Here is a 17,196-nt window from a genome sequence, read left to right as displayed (position 1 = left end):
GAGACATACACAACAACTTCCTCAGCACAGTTTTCCAGTTCTAAAAAGATGCTACTTTTGATTTTTCCTGAAGAAAAAAAAAAAGGAAAAACTTTGGAGGGAAAGCAAACACTTTGGATGGAGAAGGTATGTAGCTTAGTTATCTCAGACCACAGATTTACAACTGCTCTTTAGAATGATGTATGTGAGCCTGAAGTGAGAAAGCTTATTTAAAGAACTGATGACATTTTGACTTCTATTGCAACACACAATTAAAAAAAATTGTTTAAAAATATAGTTCATAGAATATAACGCAAAGGAATCAGTATGTGTATAGTTACTTTTATGGAGTAGTAAATAAGAAAACAGAGTACAGGGTGTTTCAAAAAGATGAACCTAACATATTACAGTTACACAAAGATTTACAAATAGTTTAATGAGTTATGAGGTTTTAGCAAGCTTTTCATAAATGCTCTATGTTTCCTCCACCTGCTGTACGGACCATATGTGTTTCACTCATGGGCTGTTTGTGGTTGCAGAGATACAGTGATTTCAAATTTGGTCCATCTCTTTGAAACACCCTGTTTAAACAGACTCTGTTTGCTAAGCAATTCTTTTTCCAGTGCAGGTCTAGCATTATCAATATTAATCACACAAATTACTGATTGCAGGAACAAGTACTCCCAAGCATGAATTCTCTAAAATTTCAGAGACTATTACACTTTGACTGCATTTCCAGAAATAGTTATCCTTGACAACAATGACAAGAAGTGATTTACCTGAGAAAAATATATTATGAAATAAAACCAATTACATTTAATCTCAGTTTTAGCACCTAGTTATTATGCTGTGTCCAACACTGCAATATTAGAAATGATTCTCTTAAAAAAATTGTCATTAAAAGCAACAAGTAAATAACAGTGCAGATGTTTTCTTTCATAAACACATTTAGAAACTAGGCCTTGTAATGTTATTTTTTAAATTGCTGCATGCATCAAGCACCTTAAGCTATTAATAGCTTGTCTGCCTCTGGTATGAAAAAACATCTTGTTGAATTAAAATGATCCTTGTATTCTTAGACTCCAGAACTATGAATGTTAGCGGGAAAAAAAGAGTAAACAACAACAAAAGTACACAAAAGGGAACAGATTAATTCTGACACAGTCCCTATGAAGTTATTGTGTTAAAGATTATATATATAAAGCATAGACCCAACAGTATAGGATTTTGACACAGAACATGTTTTTTTTTTTGTATGGATTTTGCATGGTTTTCTGCACAGGGAGAAACTGGAGGACATGTAAATACAGGAATCTGAATTCTCTGTAAGGGACTAAGTACCTAAAAGCCAAGGGTTATCTTATGCAGCTCCTCTGCTCTCCCACGGACGGCCTCACTCGAAGCGACACTGATTTCCAGAGCAATAATGGAACTTCTCTGACTTGTTGGGATGATGTGTGGTGTCGCATCAACATTTTGTGAAGCACCGATGCACTCACGGTGCCATAAAATGGTGTTTTAACTTTCTAAGCAAGCACAGGTGTCAGGCAGAGGGACCCCGAGGTGACTGCTGGTGGCTCAAGTGCTGATTCTTTCATGTGTTACAGTGCAAGACAGTGGAGACGGAATTAATAAAAAAAAAGGCACCATAGACACCGTATCACTAAGAAAGCCAGTAACTTTACTGATTTGTCTGCAAAATACAAATTATACCTTATTTCCAGCAGGAGAATCTTTTGAAATTTTCCCATTTTTGTTCACTACAGACAGCTGAATTAAGTCCCTTGAGATACACAGATGTGGTTTAACTTAGTTATAACATCTTGTCATCTAGTGGCGACAAAGTCCAGCTTATGCCGCTGTGAGCCTCTACTTTAATATTTGTTGCAAATGCTTGTATGCTCCCATTTACAAGCTATTTTGTTATCACCATTGTTTTATGGAAGCAAATCCCCATGAAAGAGAAGAAAAAAAGAAAAATAAAAGGATACAACAAACCATCTGAAGCAATCCAAGTGTAATGCCTGTGGTAACCCAGGTCTGATATTAGTTACTCCACAAAAGACTCTGGTACTGCATTTTTTTTTTTTTTTTTTTTTTTAAATGAGTTACTTAACTGACCTTTTTTTGAATCAAACTGAGGTATGGATCAGTCTGAGGTATGAGCAGGGAAGGTAGAAATGCAACACCTGATTGTGAAAATAATCAAACAGATACTTTTGATGCAGAAGGTCTGTGGCTCAAAGCTTGGATTGCTCCACATCTTTGGTTAAAATATATTAACAAAAGCCTTTTATTACATCTACAGTCTGAAGCATTCTAACAGACACCAATGTTCCATCAGTCCTTCAAGAGACCTGTAGTGGCAGGAAATTAATGCCATATAACTGACGACATCACAGCAGATGGCACAAACAGGAACAGATGAAGTATGCCATGTTTAGGCAACAGCCTTTATTGAGGTTTCAAGTGGCTTTTAAAAAATTACAAAGCATTTATCTTCAAGGCGAAGGAAGAAGGAAAACAAAACAGCTCTGTTAGGACTATAGATAAAAGAGGGTATATAGGATAACACGTACAATACAAAAGGGTTGACATCCTTGAAAACAGTCTATGAGTTCTTTAATTCTTACGCTAGCTTTACCTGAAAAAGATCTGAGGACAACAGATATTTTTATATTATTCATTAAAAACTGCTCAATTCCTCTTCTGGGAAAAATATAAGCCATTTTGTTATAAAACACAACTTTTGAAAAACACTGAAATGACAAAAGCTTTACTGCGAATGGCTCAATGCGTACAATATACAGGTTGTGCAGATAGGGTATATCATATAATTGTCACCAGCAATTAAACACTAACTGACAACACCTTTTAATAGAGGTTAGCTTAGCTATAACAATACTTGCAGATGTCTAGAATGCCACTTCAGGTGTTTGAACTTACAATTAAGAATGTTGCCTAAAACATTATATAGCATGGGTTAAGGTAAAGTAAATGTTAATACTCTTTCAGGGCTCTGCCCCAAACTCCTTAAATACAAAGGAATCACACAATAAACCCAAATTAGCTTTGCAAATACAATAAATGGTAAGGTACAGATAAAGGAACAAGAAAGGTAGACAGCTATAGTTTACAGAAAGTGACTTCACAATCAAAGTTGTGCTTCTTATCATTAGATCAGTTTGCAAATATGCATTATCCCCCACAATTTTGCCAGTAAAAGTTAGCTGCCCTCTGCAGCAGGAACAAGAGGGACGACTGGCATTTATTTTCACGTGATTCTGTTCTACTTGTTTTTATATAAAAATCACTGTCAGAGTTAATATAAATTGCCCAGGCAATACTTTTCACGCTACTTTCTGCTTAGTTACTTGCAGTAATATATTACACTGCATCTTCGTTAAATACGATATCTTTCTTTTTTCATGCGTTGCTGAGGCAAATCGCAAGGTAAACTATTAATATGGCTATTCTTCATATATCAATAGACCAAATCCCCTTCCCCACTGACAAGTTTCTACTACAATACTGATAAAGTTGTATTTTTTCTTGAAATGACAAGGTACATTTGTGATATATTTGCATATTTTTGACACACCGAAGTTTAAAATTCTCAGAAGAGAATATGAGTATAGGTTCATCTGAAGGTGAAGAAAGTGGTTTCAAAAACAGGTTTTTGTTGTGTTTTAAAATTAATTATGGGCCCCGTTTTGCCTTTTTTTTTTGTTGTTTTGTTCTTTTTTTGTGATTTTTTTTTTTTTTTTAACATGCGTATCTTTTCGTTACCCTGCAGATTGCTGCATGAGATAAGATGGATGCATTAGTAGCACAGTATTCTCCTTAAATTGTTTCCAGATTATGCACTAGCCCCTGCACGGCTGAGAGTGCCTGTAAGGCAGGCTTCTATAAAGTCACGACGAGTGAAAAGCGTATATCTTAATGCACACTATAGCCTGTTCACCATTCTTTACTACAGAGAGGAATACCCTATTAATGAGCAGTGCACAGCAACTGCTTGTAAGGGTGGGAAACAGAGCGTGGATTTCCCTTACCAAAATATTCTGTATTGACTTAGCTGTCGCAGCTATATGCTTCATCATAATGTCAATGTATGTAGGTGAGAGTTGGAAGGACTCTTGGAGAAATATTACAGTTTTACTATGGCACTAACATTTTGCTTAAACACTTTTTCCCTTCAACAGAAAGGTCAAACTGAAACACTTGAATATACCATCTTCTTCTGAAAAACAAGAGGGACAAAGTGGGACTTGAAGAAATGAAACATTCCCTCTGGTCAAGCTATTTTAGGTCAAAGGAACAACACGAGGCAGGAGAAAATGTGGATGCCATATACTGATGCTGGGGTGCAAACACACGGGGGGGACGTTGTTCAACAATGTGCCCTCCGCGAGATGACGTGACCGTGGAGGTCGAAGAGGACCAGGGACCCGATGGCCAACATTGGCTGAGTGCGATCAACCGACTTTCGAATGGTCCTTTAACTGACGCTATCTCTAAGAGTTTAAAATCTGTGAGAGAGTGGGGTTAATCTTCATAATGGGCATGTTCGTTCTGATCCCTCCCTTTAACTCTCCCTACTGCCTCTGCAAATATTCACCTGCACTCACGTAACTGACAGCCGTTAGAGCTGTACATCCAATTCTGACAGGCAGAATACCAGCTTCATTAATGAGAAAGGGCCAAGTTATGCCGCTTTGTCATTCAACCTATAGAAAACTACAAGATACGCAGGACATTAAGTAATAGAAGGGCCCTTAACTTGTTACAATGCACAAAACAGCATGAAAGAACTAATCAGTATATACAATGGATCGCAGTTCACCCAACTGATTGTAAAATGCTGTATTAAAATGATTTAAGTTGTTACACCGTGGGTAAATTCTAACTTTTTACAGATCAGTCTTTCAACAGCTGATTTTGATCTGCAAAATGTATACCCAGTAAAAGAAAACCAAAACAAAATAGTTAAATGTGCAACTGCACAAATATAATTCCCCACTATTAAGATAACAAAAACTTTTGCTATTACCATAATTATTATATATATTAGAAAGCTATACACAAGCATGTTAATTTCACAGATTTTTTTAAAAGATTCTTAATATTTTATATAATTAGAAATACACATTTCAAAAACAAAACTTCTGCAAAGAGAAAACAGTTATCTTGGTTAGCAAAGCATGGAGTTCTTCATGGCTTAGGGTAGTGCTTTCTATACAAAAAGTCCTTTTTGTTTGTTTCGTCAGGACTGTTTAAAAGATTAGCGAAGCTATCAAGGAAAAAAAGAACACATTTTGGCTTAAGGAAACTACAAAAGCCACAAATGCTTTGCAAACTCTGTCTTACTTTTTAATATGAAAATAAGCAAAATGTAATGTACATATTTTTATATTTTTTTTATTTAATAAGTGATGCAGACCCAGAATTTTTAAAATTAAATATGTTAGCCCTCGAACTCAACACTTTTACAAGTATGGTCCTCTTTAAATGTTTTGATCCTTCTTAAGTGAGTGCCATACTCTGATGATATGCCTGCATGTTTGTGAGCATTTTCAGTATGTTAGGTGACCCAGTATCTTTCCAGCATCAATTAATGGCCACCCAACCACTGGGTCTGTCAAAACATCTGTACATTTTCTATATGTTGCATAACAGCTGCTTTCTCTCTCAGTAAAGATCTGCCATTTCTGGCAAATGTTTTTTTCCTTTTTGTCTATTTACATGTAAATAACGTTGAACCTGCAACATGACACTATCTATTGTAACATACATTTTGCAAGGGAGCACAACAGTGAAAAGAAGTTAGCCTTAAAATCTATTTTGTACAAGTGTTCTGTTGTACAACTCAAGTGCTAAGCTTATCTCAGCATTTCTGTTTATCCTTATACTGTATCACTGAGGCAATTTAAAAGTACTTTTACAAAACAGAGTACCTGACTTTTTTTGTTTTTTTTTTTTCTTTTTTTTTTCCACACACGGCACATATAATGCATATCGACCCCCCCCTCCCCCATTAAGGTATAGCACACACACACTGCAAGGAAAAAAAAAATAAAGAAACAACAGAAAAAAACCTAATAGGTAATAATGTTATCATGTCGCCCATCCTTCAGAGAGCCGCATGCGCTTGACAGAGGGGCTTTCCCTTTCGTCCGGCGAAGGTCTGGTGAGTCCAATGGGGGAGTGGAATTCGTTCCGGTGATCTTCTCGGTCGCTTCCATCGTAGGAACTGCTACAGCTGCTCAAACTGTCGACAGGAGATCTCCCCGCCTCATGGCGCGTGTGCTGTGGGTATCTCGAGGGTGTGGTGGTACGGTCTCTAGGAGGAGAAACAGGTTCTGACTTGATGTTGAGGCTTTGAGTAGAAGGCAGGGAGAGATTTGTACTCTGAGATAAATGAGTGCTAGTGCAAGCTCTGTAGGAGGAAAGGAAACCCAGTTACAGACGGAGGAGGCATGGAGCCCCCAGATATGCACAAACACTCACACGAAACACCAGTGTAAAGGCTCGTGCCAAGACCGGGACATGCAGAGGGCAGAAGGACACTTTTCTAGGCAGAATTCACAAATCCAAAGAGACAAAAGCACCACAAACGTGGTTGGCTTGAGCGGGACATGCCCTCAGTTTGAAAGGAGGTCCCGCTTTCAGTCTCTCTCTTTTCCTTTTTTTTTGACTCAAGCGTCACAACAGATTTTGGAAGGCGAGCCTTTGCACTGTTGGAACCACCTGCAGGTTTCTTTATAACTACTGCTTGTGTGTGTGTATGCACCGGCTGAGCCAGGGGAGGCATGGAATTTCTGCTGGGATCAATCCAATTAGTTTGAATGCACCCAACTATTTTTTTGTTGGCCTTTCATTTCAACCCATGACTTCAGATGCAAAACAGAAACAAAAAAGTTGGGCCAGGTGTATTTTATACCTTTCAGGATAGAGTTGAAATTACTGCTGACACTAATAAAACATCACAGGCAGGCAAGAATTTAGATATGGTTTTATGGTTTGAATCTATGAATTCCTAACTGAGTCCAGAATGCTTTTGAATAAAGTACCAAAGAAGCTGAAGAGTAGTGGAAGATGTCAGAGGATTGTGCTGTGTGCCTGTAGGAAAGCCCAGCTCAAAGGATGCTCCAAGCATCAAGAGAAACCTCTACACTAAAACTTTTTCAAAGGTGGGCTATTTAACTGTTCTAAGTGCACTTTTGTGGGCAGGTAGCAGAGCAAAGCTGAAAAAGGCAGGGAGGAGAGTGAATACTGAGAATGTGCTTTATGGGAGAAAATGAGATCACTTGCATTTGCAGGATGTTTTGTACAAAAGCACCACCTCCTGGCAAAACCTGGCTTTTCTCTTCATTATTAAAACAAGAATTCTCAACATGCAGATCACATCATGTTCCACTTCAGGGAACATTTGCTAGGCTGAAGTTAGCGTCTAAACCCAGACACACAGTTTCTAGGTTTCTAGTAGTGAGTATTTATATGTAATTGGAGGCAGTAGGGGCAACAGGCCACTTGGCCTCAGAAGATTTCAAACCCAAAGGGATGTGCAGGGATTTTTACTACAAACAAGAATTTTCAGGATTTGGAAGTTATTTTCAAATATGTAGAAGAAACACTTAAGATTAGATGTGGTCTTTTAATTTCTTGAAACATCCTGCTTTTCCTGATATCTTATTAACTGGGAATTAAACTTTACTGAAGAAACATTTACTGTAACTTTGAAGAAAAGTAAAATGTTGTTTTATTTTCTGCTGACAGATTTAAATTGGAACTATATGGCTTCAATATCGAACGATATCAGCTGCTTTTACCAGGAATTGTTGCAGTCTTTAATAATGGATGTATCTTGTTAGAAAACAGAAAAAACCAGGATGTTCTACCTCCAATTGCTTTTATCTACCCTTCATTCCTGTACAGGCGAGTGTATCAATATTTGCAGTGATCCATTTTGTAAGTCACAGAGTTAGTGACTAATAGACCTCAAAGTAGCAAACAGAAACATTTTTTGGCAAAGAGGGTATTTTCTTTGCTTTTGTAGCTATTAAATTAACAGATACGAGAAACCGTAAATATCAGACTTCATCACTCCAGTTTAGTGAAATATTCCACTCATTTCCTGAAAACTTGTTGGGAAGAATACAATAATAATAATAGCATCTATCTATCTATCTATCTATCTATCTATCTATCTATCTATCTATCTATCTATTTATTTTTTTATTTATATATATTTTTTCCTGCTTTTCATTTCCAGTGACTTCATTTTTCTGTTGCTTAGGAGGTGCTAAGGCTTCACCTGGGAAAACAGGCTGCCAGCTTAGCATGTATGGTAAGATTACATATACTTTAGATGCCAAGCTTATAGCTAAACCTGAAAGCCCTGTAGTATAGGATGGTGGAACCTGGGGATTTCATTTAGAAGTGTTTGATATGAGCAGGTGACAAGTCACTTTGCAAAGCTGGGGACAGCTAAAAACCCATGTTAGTTAAAAACAACCATATTCAATCAAATTTGTTACACAGAACATACTTGCATTCTATTGTGAACGATAGAACAAATCTAGAGGGGTAAGCTGCATTTTCTATGAAATAGAGCTAGTTTTGCTACATCGAGATATCACTTTTCAAAAACGGTTTCAGAAGTAAGTGTGAGAATGCATGTCTATTGGCTTTTCTTTAGATTTCCTGTGACTCACTGTGGGGGGTTAAGTAAATACCTGGCATACAAATTTGTGGCAGTTTTAAAAATGCTGCAGGTGGATCTCCATTTTGAACACTTTTTTGTAAACTGAAAAATGGTTAAGAAGTCATTTTGGCAGGTCAGGACTAAATTTGTGACATTTAAAACAATATAAATAAATTGAAGCAATTTTTTGTGTCTTTTTTTTTTAATATAGTATTTTTCTGGTAAAGCTATTTTTGAATTTTAACTTTTGGTGTTTTTTTGTGACTATAATTTACACTATTTCATTAAAATTCTCTGAAACATTTTTATGAGAATCTCATGTAAGCTACATGTCAACTACAAGGGAAAACTACTGTTACATATAGATCTGAATGGTGAAACAGTACATAAGTATGTGCAGCCTTTAGACCTGTAATCTAAACAGAGGATTGACTTCTATTTAGAATAGAAGCTGTATTACAAAATGCTACTAAATGATTTATTTTCATGTATGCTCGTGTGTGAGTGTAGAAACAGATGTATGTTTTACACTATTCCTTCATATAATTATGTAATTTTGGTCCAGGCATGCTGTATTTTCATAATCTGAAACCTACACTGAGTTCCCTGAAAAACAAACAGGTTTTGGATATGGAAAATCCAAAGAGAAAATAAAGCAAGAGGCTTGAAAGGATTCTGTATAATTATAAGCACTCAATAAGTGCCATGCAATCCACTCATGTTGACATAACCACCTTTTTCCCACATATTGTATGAAAACATTTAATTTTATGTGGAAAATGAAGAAAAATAATGTTTTAATTTTGCACAGCAGTTCCTATTGAGACCAGTATAGTGAAAAACGTGGCGTTTACGCAGAACACAACAGCCACACGGGAGAAATGCTGGTTCCTATATGGGCTCAACGCCTCTGCCGTGCAAGGGGTGGGAAGCAAGTCAGGATGCAACGAGCTGGCAAATGGGTTCAGTTGCTGTTGTTTGTCTCCGTCTATTCAAATCTCCAATGGGGATGGAAGCTCAGCATGCACAGATAGAAGGGCAGGTGTGAGTAGGTGATGAGTGAGGACAGGAACATGCACCAGATAAATGGGATTGTTTCAGAGGGAGAGAGTGGTTTCTTAAAGGAAGAAAGAGCCTCACATACCTTTTCTTTTATGCCCACAGTTGCCTCTCTAAATTAGTTTACTTCTTCACTTTGTATAATTTTCCCCAATAAATATATATAAGGAATCATTGGAAATACACGGCAAAATTTAGTTATGTAACTTTTATTATGTGCTAGCCTGTAACTAGGGGAAGAGAGGATATTTTTCAATTGCTAGCAATGCAGCCTTCCACCCTCCCTTCAGCTTCTCTTTCAGGTAAAAACAAAGTTGTGTTTTCCTATTTTTTGATAAAAGTAAAAACAGAATAAGAATCTCTGTGCCAAAATCTTTTGATTAGCACATTATCACACATTAAGGTCTACATTTTAATAATAAATTAATAAACAAAGAATAATATGAAACTGAATAACTAGAACGTCTTACAGAATCATAGAATGTCCTGCTTATTTACAATGGTGGTACAAGAAAAAAGGCTTAATCCTATATATATATGTCTTTCATTCAAAACAAGAAATTTGCCAGAACTGATACAAAGTCATAAATGTGATGTCACTGCATTTAAATTTTTCAGTAAAAATGGTTCAATTGAGAATAATTGACCACATCTAGCTATGGCTATTATCTATTCCAAATTAATTGTTGCTAAATAATAAGCTTGCTACGTAGAACTCGCAGAACAAGTCAACAGTGTACATGGATTTGGGCAATTTTTTGTTCCAGTTTGTAAAAGTTTGGGGAAACTTCTTTTACATAAATCATCATCTATACTGAAGATTCTTCAGATGAAATACTATGGCTGCATTTCTATGTTTGCACTTATAATTTAGGAAAGCCAAAATTTAACCTGCAGATGATACCTGAGGAAGAAAAGATTCTCTCTTAGACTGGGAAATATGGATGAAAGAACGTTTTCAGTTTAATGGACTTGTGCATAAAAAAGTTGAGATCATTTATTTCAAAGTTTGGAATGGAATTCTCTTTTGGTTCACAGCAATTAACTTTTAGTGGAGTCTTTGCATCATGTTAAATAAGTAGTAATCTGGTCTGTAAGAGACACTGCAGCAATATTCAGAAAAATCCCTAAGTCTCAGGAGGGATTGCTTGTCAACAGAATTTGTGTGTATTTCTTCCAGATGTAGACCTAGTTAAAAGAGTGGTGTTGGTCTCTTCTCCCAGGTAACAAGAGATAGGACGAGAGGAAATGGCCTCAAGTTGTGCCAGGGGAGGTTTAGATTGGACATCAGGAAAATATTCTTCCCAGAAGGGGTTGTCGGGCATTGGAACACACTGCCCGGGGAAGGGGTGGAATCACCATCCCTGGAGGTGTTTAAAAGACACATAGATGAGGTTCTTAGGGACATGGGTTAGTGCCGGTGTTGGGTTAATGGCTGGACTTGATGATCTTGAGGGTGCCTTCTAATCAAAATGATTCTATGATTCTATGATTCCATGAAAAGCTGCTTAGATGTGGGAAGCAAATTGCTCCCATGCCCTCAGGTATTTGCCCTAAAGCCCACGGGCATTAGTATGATTTCTAGTTGCAGGACCAACACAAAGAGTTAGAATTAGGTTGTAGAGGTTTCCAGTTATCTTAAAAACGGTTCTGACAGTGGTGCTGAAATGGCTGGGGACTCCTCTGGAGGAAGCTTATGCATTTAACCATATCCTATTCTATTACTGACCATATTCTTCTGTCATGCTTTGGGGAAGAAGAGCTGGTTTTCACCTTTGGGCTCCAGTGAAAAACAAGGAGAACTAGGATGTCTTCTGGTTTTCTCACAGGTCTTTACAGCCCAATGTTATCTCACACTTCCCAAATCTTTCCAGTCTACAACCTCACTCAGTACAGGGATTTGGACTGTCAAGCCCTTTCTAGATATATTTTCTCAAATGCCTGGGGATGATTGTAGATTTGTGTGATTGTTTTTAATATTCCTGAAAATTCTAGCTCGGGTTGACATGGACTGAATATGTTCTGTAAAATTTTGAGTTTCTAGAGTAATCCAAATGTCAACACAGGTTCTTTTGCATATAGAATTCTGTGACTAAAACAAAATAAAATAACAAAATGCTTATAATTTTCTGCACAGATAGAAGACTTCTCCAGAACTATCAGTGAAGCAGATTTTATAGCTGAATTCATTTACAAATCACTGAAAGAATAACAAGAAAAGTAGCAACTCAGAATGTATTCCACCAGCCGAAGCCATTACCCTTAGACATTCTATGATATGAATTAGAAACAGATGACAATGTGTGATGTATCTGAAAAGGCATGTAGTTAGTTTAAGATTTAATTTTTTTTTTTTTTTTTTGGTTAACCGAATAGCCTTATTACATTCCTTGGTACACCACTGAAAACAATCAGCTTATTGTAAGGTTATATATTGATATCTAGCATGTGAGTTTTCAATTTATTTGAGACTTTATGTCTTTAGTTGTACAGTTAGTCTGAATGTTGCCTCAAAACAGTGCAAACTCAAAAAAATAGAAGCAGCATAAGAAAAAGCTATTAAGACTGTTTTTTCTAGCCCAGCAAATATTTCAGTTGTATGTTTTTATGTAGTTAGTGTCTACATATGCTTATTTATATTGAAGTGAGGTTCAAAAAAAATTATATTTCATCCGAAACACTTGTATAGCTGTCTTTTAAAAACCCAAACCCTCTGCACATGGTAAAGAAATTACATTAAGCTACAAAATGTGGTTGAATAAATTAGAAGGAGAATTTTGAAATTTAAGCCACATTTATAGTATTGAATAGTTTCACATGATGTCAATCATCTTGCAAAAAAAAAAAATAGTGCATATATGCAAAACCTCTGTCTAAAAAAAAAAGTTTACTTTCCAAATGCACGTGAATTAAATTTCTCCTCATAAGTACACTCCAGTTGTTTTCAGCTTCTATTTTTTATAATGAAAATTTTAAAAATTCAAACATGTCTAGCCATACCTTAGGCTATGTGTGGTGCGCTGGTGAATGCCTACAATCTTACTCAACAGAAATCGCAGATATTGGGGTTTTTGAAAATAGTACTCCTAAATTTCATGTCAACAAGCCAATAGGTTGCTTTTTCAAGAATGCATTAGGTGACTTCTCTGTGTGAATTTTCACACTTTTAAAAACCCTGAAATGATTTACCAGTGAGCTTCACCAATTTTGAGCAAATGTCTTGAAATTAGCCACTAGAGGGCACGAATACCTCTGTCCTCCTCAACACAGGCAAATCACAACAGGTTCTGTGGGTTTATGGTTCTTAGGCCTAATTTTATTATTTGCTTGTAGAAAACATTTCTGAGCAAATGAAACTTGAATGTCAGAGCTGAGCAGAAGGGAGTATGTGATTATTATATAAGGCTAAGGTTTAATCTCAGGTCAAATCACTAGGTCACTCTTACTTGGTTAAAATATTTAGAAAGTTTTCTAGTTTACTGTAAAAGTTTGTGCTATAGTAACTGGAAACAGAAGGCATAAATGGCAAGATACAGCAACAGCACAATTTGAGTGTTTAGTTTGGTCTTCAGTAGTGAAATAAAATGCTATTTAAAGAAATAAAGAGTAAAACATGATGAACAGTCTTTACTACACTACTGAGAAAATGTCATGGACACAGAATATTTCATTTTAGCTACGTATCAAACTTTTAATGAAATATGCAGTTCCAGTTCTGGGAAATGGAGCTTTTACACACAGTGAATATATGCTGACATGTTATCTTGATATATTTCAGATTTGGGATTACTGGGGAGGCTGAGGTCACTATAGAACAATAAAATAAAGAAAACACAGCTTACCCCAACTGACTGAGGGCAGATGGTGGCATGTTATGTAGGTGTTGCTGTTGCCAGCCAGTCACAGAACCAAGATGGAGAGCACTGGCTGTATTAAACCCAGAGAGAGATGATATGTCTGCACTACTCAGAGAATATTCTAGATTTGAAAACAGAAAAGACAATAATTAAAAGAGAATTAAAGAGGAAGCAATTAAACAATAACTAGCATCGTAATTTTCGCATGTCACTTTATAAGCCTTTTAATTTTAATTATACCAATCACATTAAGTTGCAGCAGAAAAAACTAGGCCTTCCTCTTCCCTCAACTCATTAGCTTCGGAGCAAATAATGCACTAATAATTATGCTGTAATTTAGCAGAGCTTCTCTGAATCTGTGAGATCCAAAGCACTCTTAGCCTCTGTACCCACCGTAACCTCAGATGCATCCTCACAGAGTCAAAAACTTGAAAAAACATTGTAATATTTCAGTTTCAGTCTTCCTTGCAGAACCTAGCAGGCAGCCTGTGTCTGAACAATGCGTGCCTTCTCTTATGAGGGTTGGATCTGTACGTCTGCATATTCTATACAGCAAAAATGTGCAGTGGGAACTGGAAAGGGATCTCTTGAGGCTCCATTTCTAGTCTGATAGCCCACAAAGTTATCAGGCACCATTGTGAAGCCAGTGGAACTGCTTGCTCCCACCACCCTTATGGTGTTAGGAAAGTGCACTCAACCACATGAAACTACCTGCCGTGCTAGAAAGATTAAGAAATGTCTTTTAAGTTACATTTTTAATTAAAGCTAATGAAAGAAAGCTATCAAAGTGTTTTTCCGCTTGAACAAAATAGCTAACTTTTAAATAGATATGTCTCAAGTTACTGACAGATGCAGAATAAGTAAATGAAGTGTAAAAGCATATCGGCTATGAATTTTTCAGTTTCTCCCAACGAACATTAGCTAATTCATTAGTACTGAGATAGACATTTGTCAGAGTCTTGCTCCCTCCCCCATCCTTTACATCTTGCACCAATACTTACCAGTACCATATGTTGTTGAGATGGCTGATGGGTATCCTCCCATCCCTTGCCCTGGTAGAGTAGGAGTTGCTACGGAAACCACTGGAGTAGCCAATGACTGAGCAGACTGGGAGTTATTTATCCTCTGATTCTTTTAAAGTAAGTAAAATAGACATATTATTGACTAGTTTTAAGTCAGTTGAGCGTGTTAGCGTTCTGGGTGTGTTTTGTGCATGAGAAACACAGGCTGGTACGAATTTCTAGAAATTAATCATTTAACATGTGGCTTTTATGAACTCTGCCAACCCTATCATTTACAAGCCTTCAAGAGACCAGTTGTCACCATAGTAACCCATTACATCAGTATCTCCTAGGTAACTGAACTAGTAACAAGTAAGATTGCCTTTATTGGGGTAGAAGAACAGATTGTGTGAAAGACTACTGAAACATGTAAACTCTATTCCCATTGTTTTCCTTTTCACTCAATTGAAAAAAAAAAAAACCAACAAATTACCCCCCCCCAAAAAAGTGAAAGAAAAAACCCCAAACCCAGTCCTACTGGATTTTACGCTTTGAAAGTGAGGGGCACCCCGAGATTGCTGAAGGCTGAACTCTTACCAGCAGATGGTGCTCTGACTACTTAATTTTTGTACAATAAAGCAAACTTCAGGAACCTTAGGTAGCACAGCAGTTACACATTTATATTTAACTCCAGGGCACTAGATGTTGCGCTGTAAAAACTGCACCTGAGAACACTAATTCTGTGAGTGGCAAGATAAAATGACCTGAGAGCCACCAAAAAAATGTCATAAGGGTGCATCACATTCAACATCAGAAGTTTGCACGGTCTCAAAGCACCAGCAACAAGAAAGCTTTATTCTATCATGCATAATTCGAATATGTGCAAAACTGAGCTTGGCCTTCCCATATTGCTGTCTTTCAAAAATTATGACATTTTTGTTCACAAAATAGTTATGGTAAAGTTTTTCATTTTATTTCAATCAACACTTCACCTACACATGTATCAATCATTCAAAAGAACTGATTTTTTTTTTTCTCATTATTAAGATGAACATCACTACCACTTACCAGGAGCAGATCAACATCCTCAGACTGAGTGCATAGGAAAGGAGCATTAAAAATTAGTGAATATAAGTATTTACCAGGATGCAGATTTTTAGCCTAGGGAATACCTTCATCTGATAGGGGGAACAAATTAAAACCTTTCTGAGCATAATTCTGAAAAAAACAATGCTTCATAGATCTCTTCTTTGTCCTTCTAACAGGATGTTTGTCTCAATTGTGAGGACAATCTATGCAGTTTTCAGCACAAGGCTTTCTCTAATAATTCATTATTTCCTCCACAGCCCCAGTGGCTGCATGCTGTGTTGCTATATACCTGGTTTCAAGAGACCTGACCATTCACTGAATCCCTTGGAAAGTATCAGTTTTAAGGACCTTGGTATTAATCATTTGATGCAGACAGCTTGTCACTGCCTTGGTTGACTTTGAGCATTGCCCTGTAGGAGACTATTTGTGACTTATCCTCTTAGAAGGCACCGTCACATTTATGGGGGGTTTTAGTCTGATGTTCAAAGTTGATTTATTGTGTGTCAAGCTGAACTAACCAATTTGGAAGTTATTTTAATAGTGTCTGTTACATAATGGAAAAAAAAGTGTTTATAGTGTCACTTAAATTTACAATCCAGATCCTTTTTAAATTAAGCTCACTTTTAAGGTTAAATCACTCATGAAAGAATTAATTGCAGCCACTGACCAACTTTCAGAAGGGAACTACAAGATACTTGCGTGACACCTTCAAGATTCAACCTTCTAGCATAATAGCTTGCCTAAATTTTGTTGATCCTGGCAGGAAATACAGGAGTTTCATGCTCCTTTTTATCCTGCTCTGCTTACTACCTCTTATCATAAAAAAAATTTGGCCTTTGGAGCTGAGAGTAATAGAGTTCAAATTAATTTGTTTGTAATTAAACTGCCATCTGCTGAGAGTCTGTGTGGCTAAATATTTAAGAAAAGCACAGTAGGTTAGGAATACTCGGGGTAAAATTCAGCCTCTATAACAAATCCAGGAAAGGCTCTTCCAGCCACTAGGAGAGAAACTGCAGAAGTTTAGACTGTGCAGGACACAGTTCCTATTTTGTAACTCAACAGAAAAAAGGGAGGAAGTGAATGTGACTTCATAAAAGCAATCAAACAGGCTCTGCCTACATCCTCAGCTCGATGTCAAGCCTTAAGGTTAAACAGAAAGACCAAAACAAGCAATAATGTGTAATGTTATTCTGCTGATTTTAGTTGCTTGAGCAGGCCCTGGAATTACTAAATATCTCTTATCCGAAGGAGATTAAAAAAAAAGCTTTGAAAATGCATTACCACTGATGGCATCGTATTCTTGCTGCCAGGTGGAATAAGCACACGGAGATCTGGTTTACGGTTGTTCATTCCCAAATTCATTGGAGGCGGAGATTTTGCTTGCATATTCTTGTTCAAGTTGCCAGGTGAGACCAGCAGACCTGGAGAGTTGCGGGGGTTGCCATATCCATTTCCTGTTTAGGCACAATAAAAAGGAAAGAAAAAGAGAAAAAAAAAAAGTGAA

General features: G+C 36.9%; 1 protein-coding gene across 8 annotated transcripts in view; it reads right to left on the bottom strand.

Moving 5' to 3' along the window:
* Positions 1-1,639: 1,639 nt before the first annotated feature.
* The window catches only part of MEF2C (myocyte enhancer factor 2C), a 139,472-nt gene continuing 123,915 nt past the window's right edge, over positions 1,640-17,196 (bottom strand). For 6 of the 8 annotated variants that reach the window (XM_082075320.1, XM_082075319.1, XM_082075325.1 and 3 more), the window contains 4 exons: positions 16,974-17,146; positions 14,604-14,733; positions 13,588-13,723; positions 1,640-6,418 (listed from right to left, as the gene is read on the bottom strand). In XM_082075320.1, the coding sequence (XP_081931446.1) occupies positions 6,097-6,418; positions 13,588-13,723; positions 14,604-14,733; positions 16,974-17,146 (761 nt within the window). In that variant the 3' untranslated portion in view covers positions 1,640-6,096. The remainder of the gene's footprint in view (positions 6,419-13,587; positions 13,724-14,603; positions 14,734-16,973; positions 17,147-17,196) is intronic. The other 2 variants (XM_082075324.1, XM_082075323.1) reach the window with 1 other exon arrangement.

This window comes from Streptopelia decaocto, assembly GCF_964273445.1.
Source record: "Streptopelia decaocto genome assembly, chromosome: Z".
NCBI classification, from domain to species: Eukaryota; Metazoa; Chordata; class Aves; order Columbiformes; family Columbidae; genus Streptopelia; species Streptopelia decaocto.
This window is presented reverse-complemented; position numbering and strand designations above follow the sequence as displayed.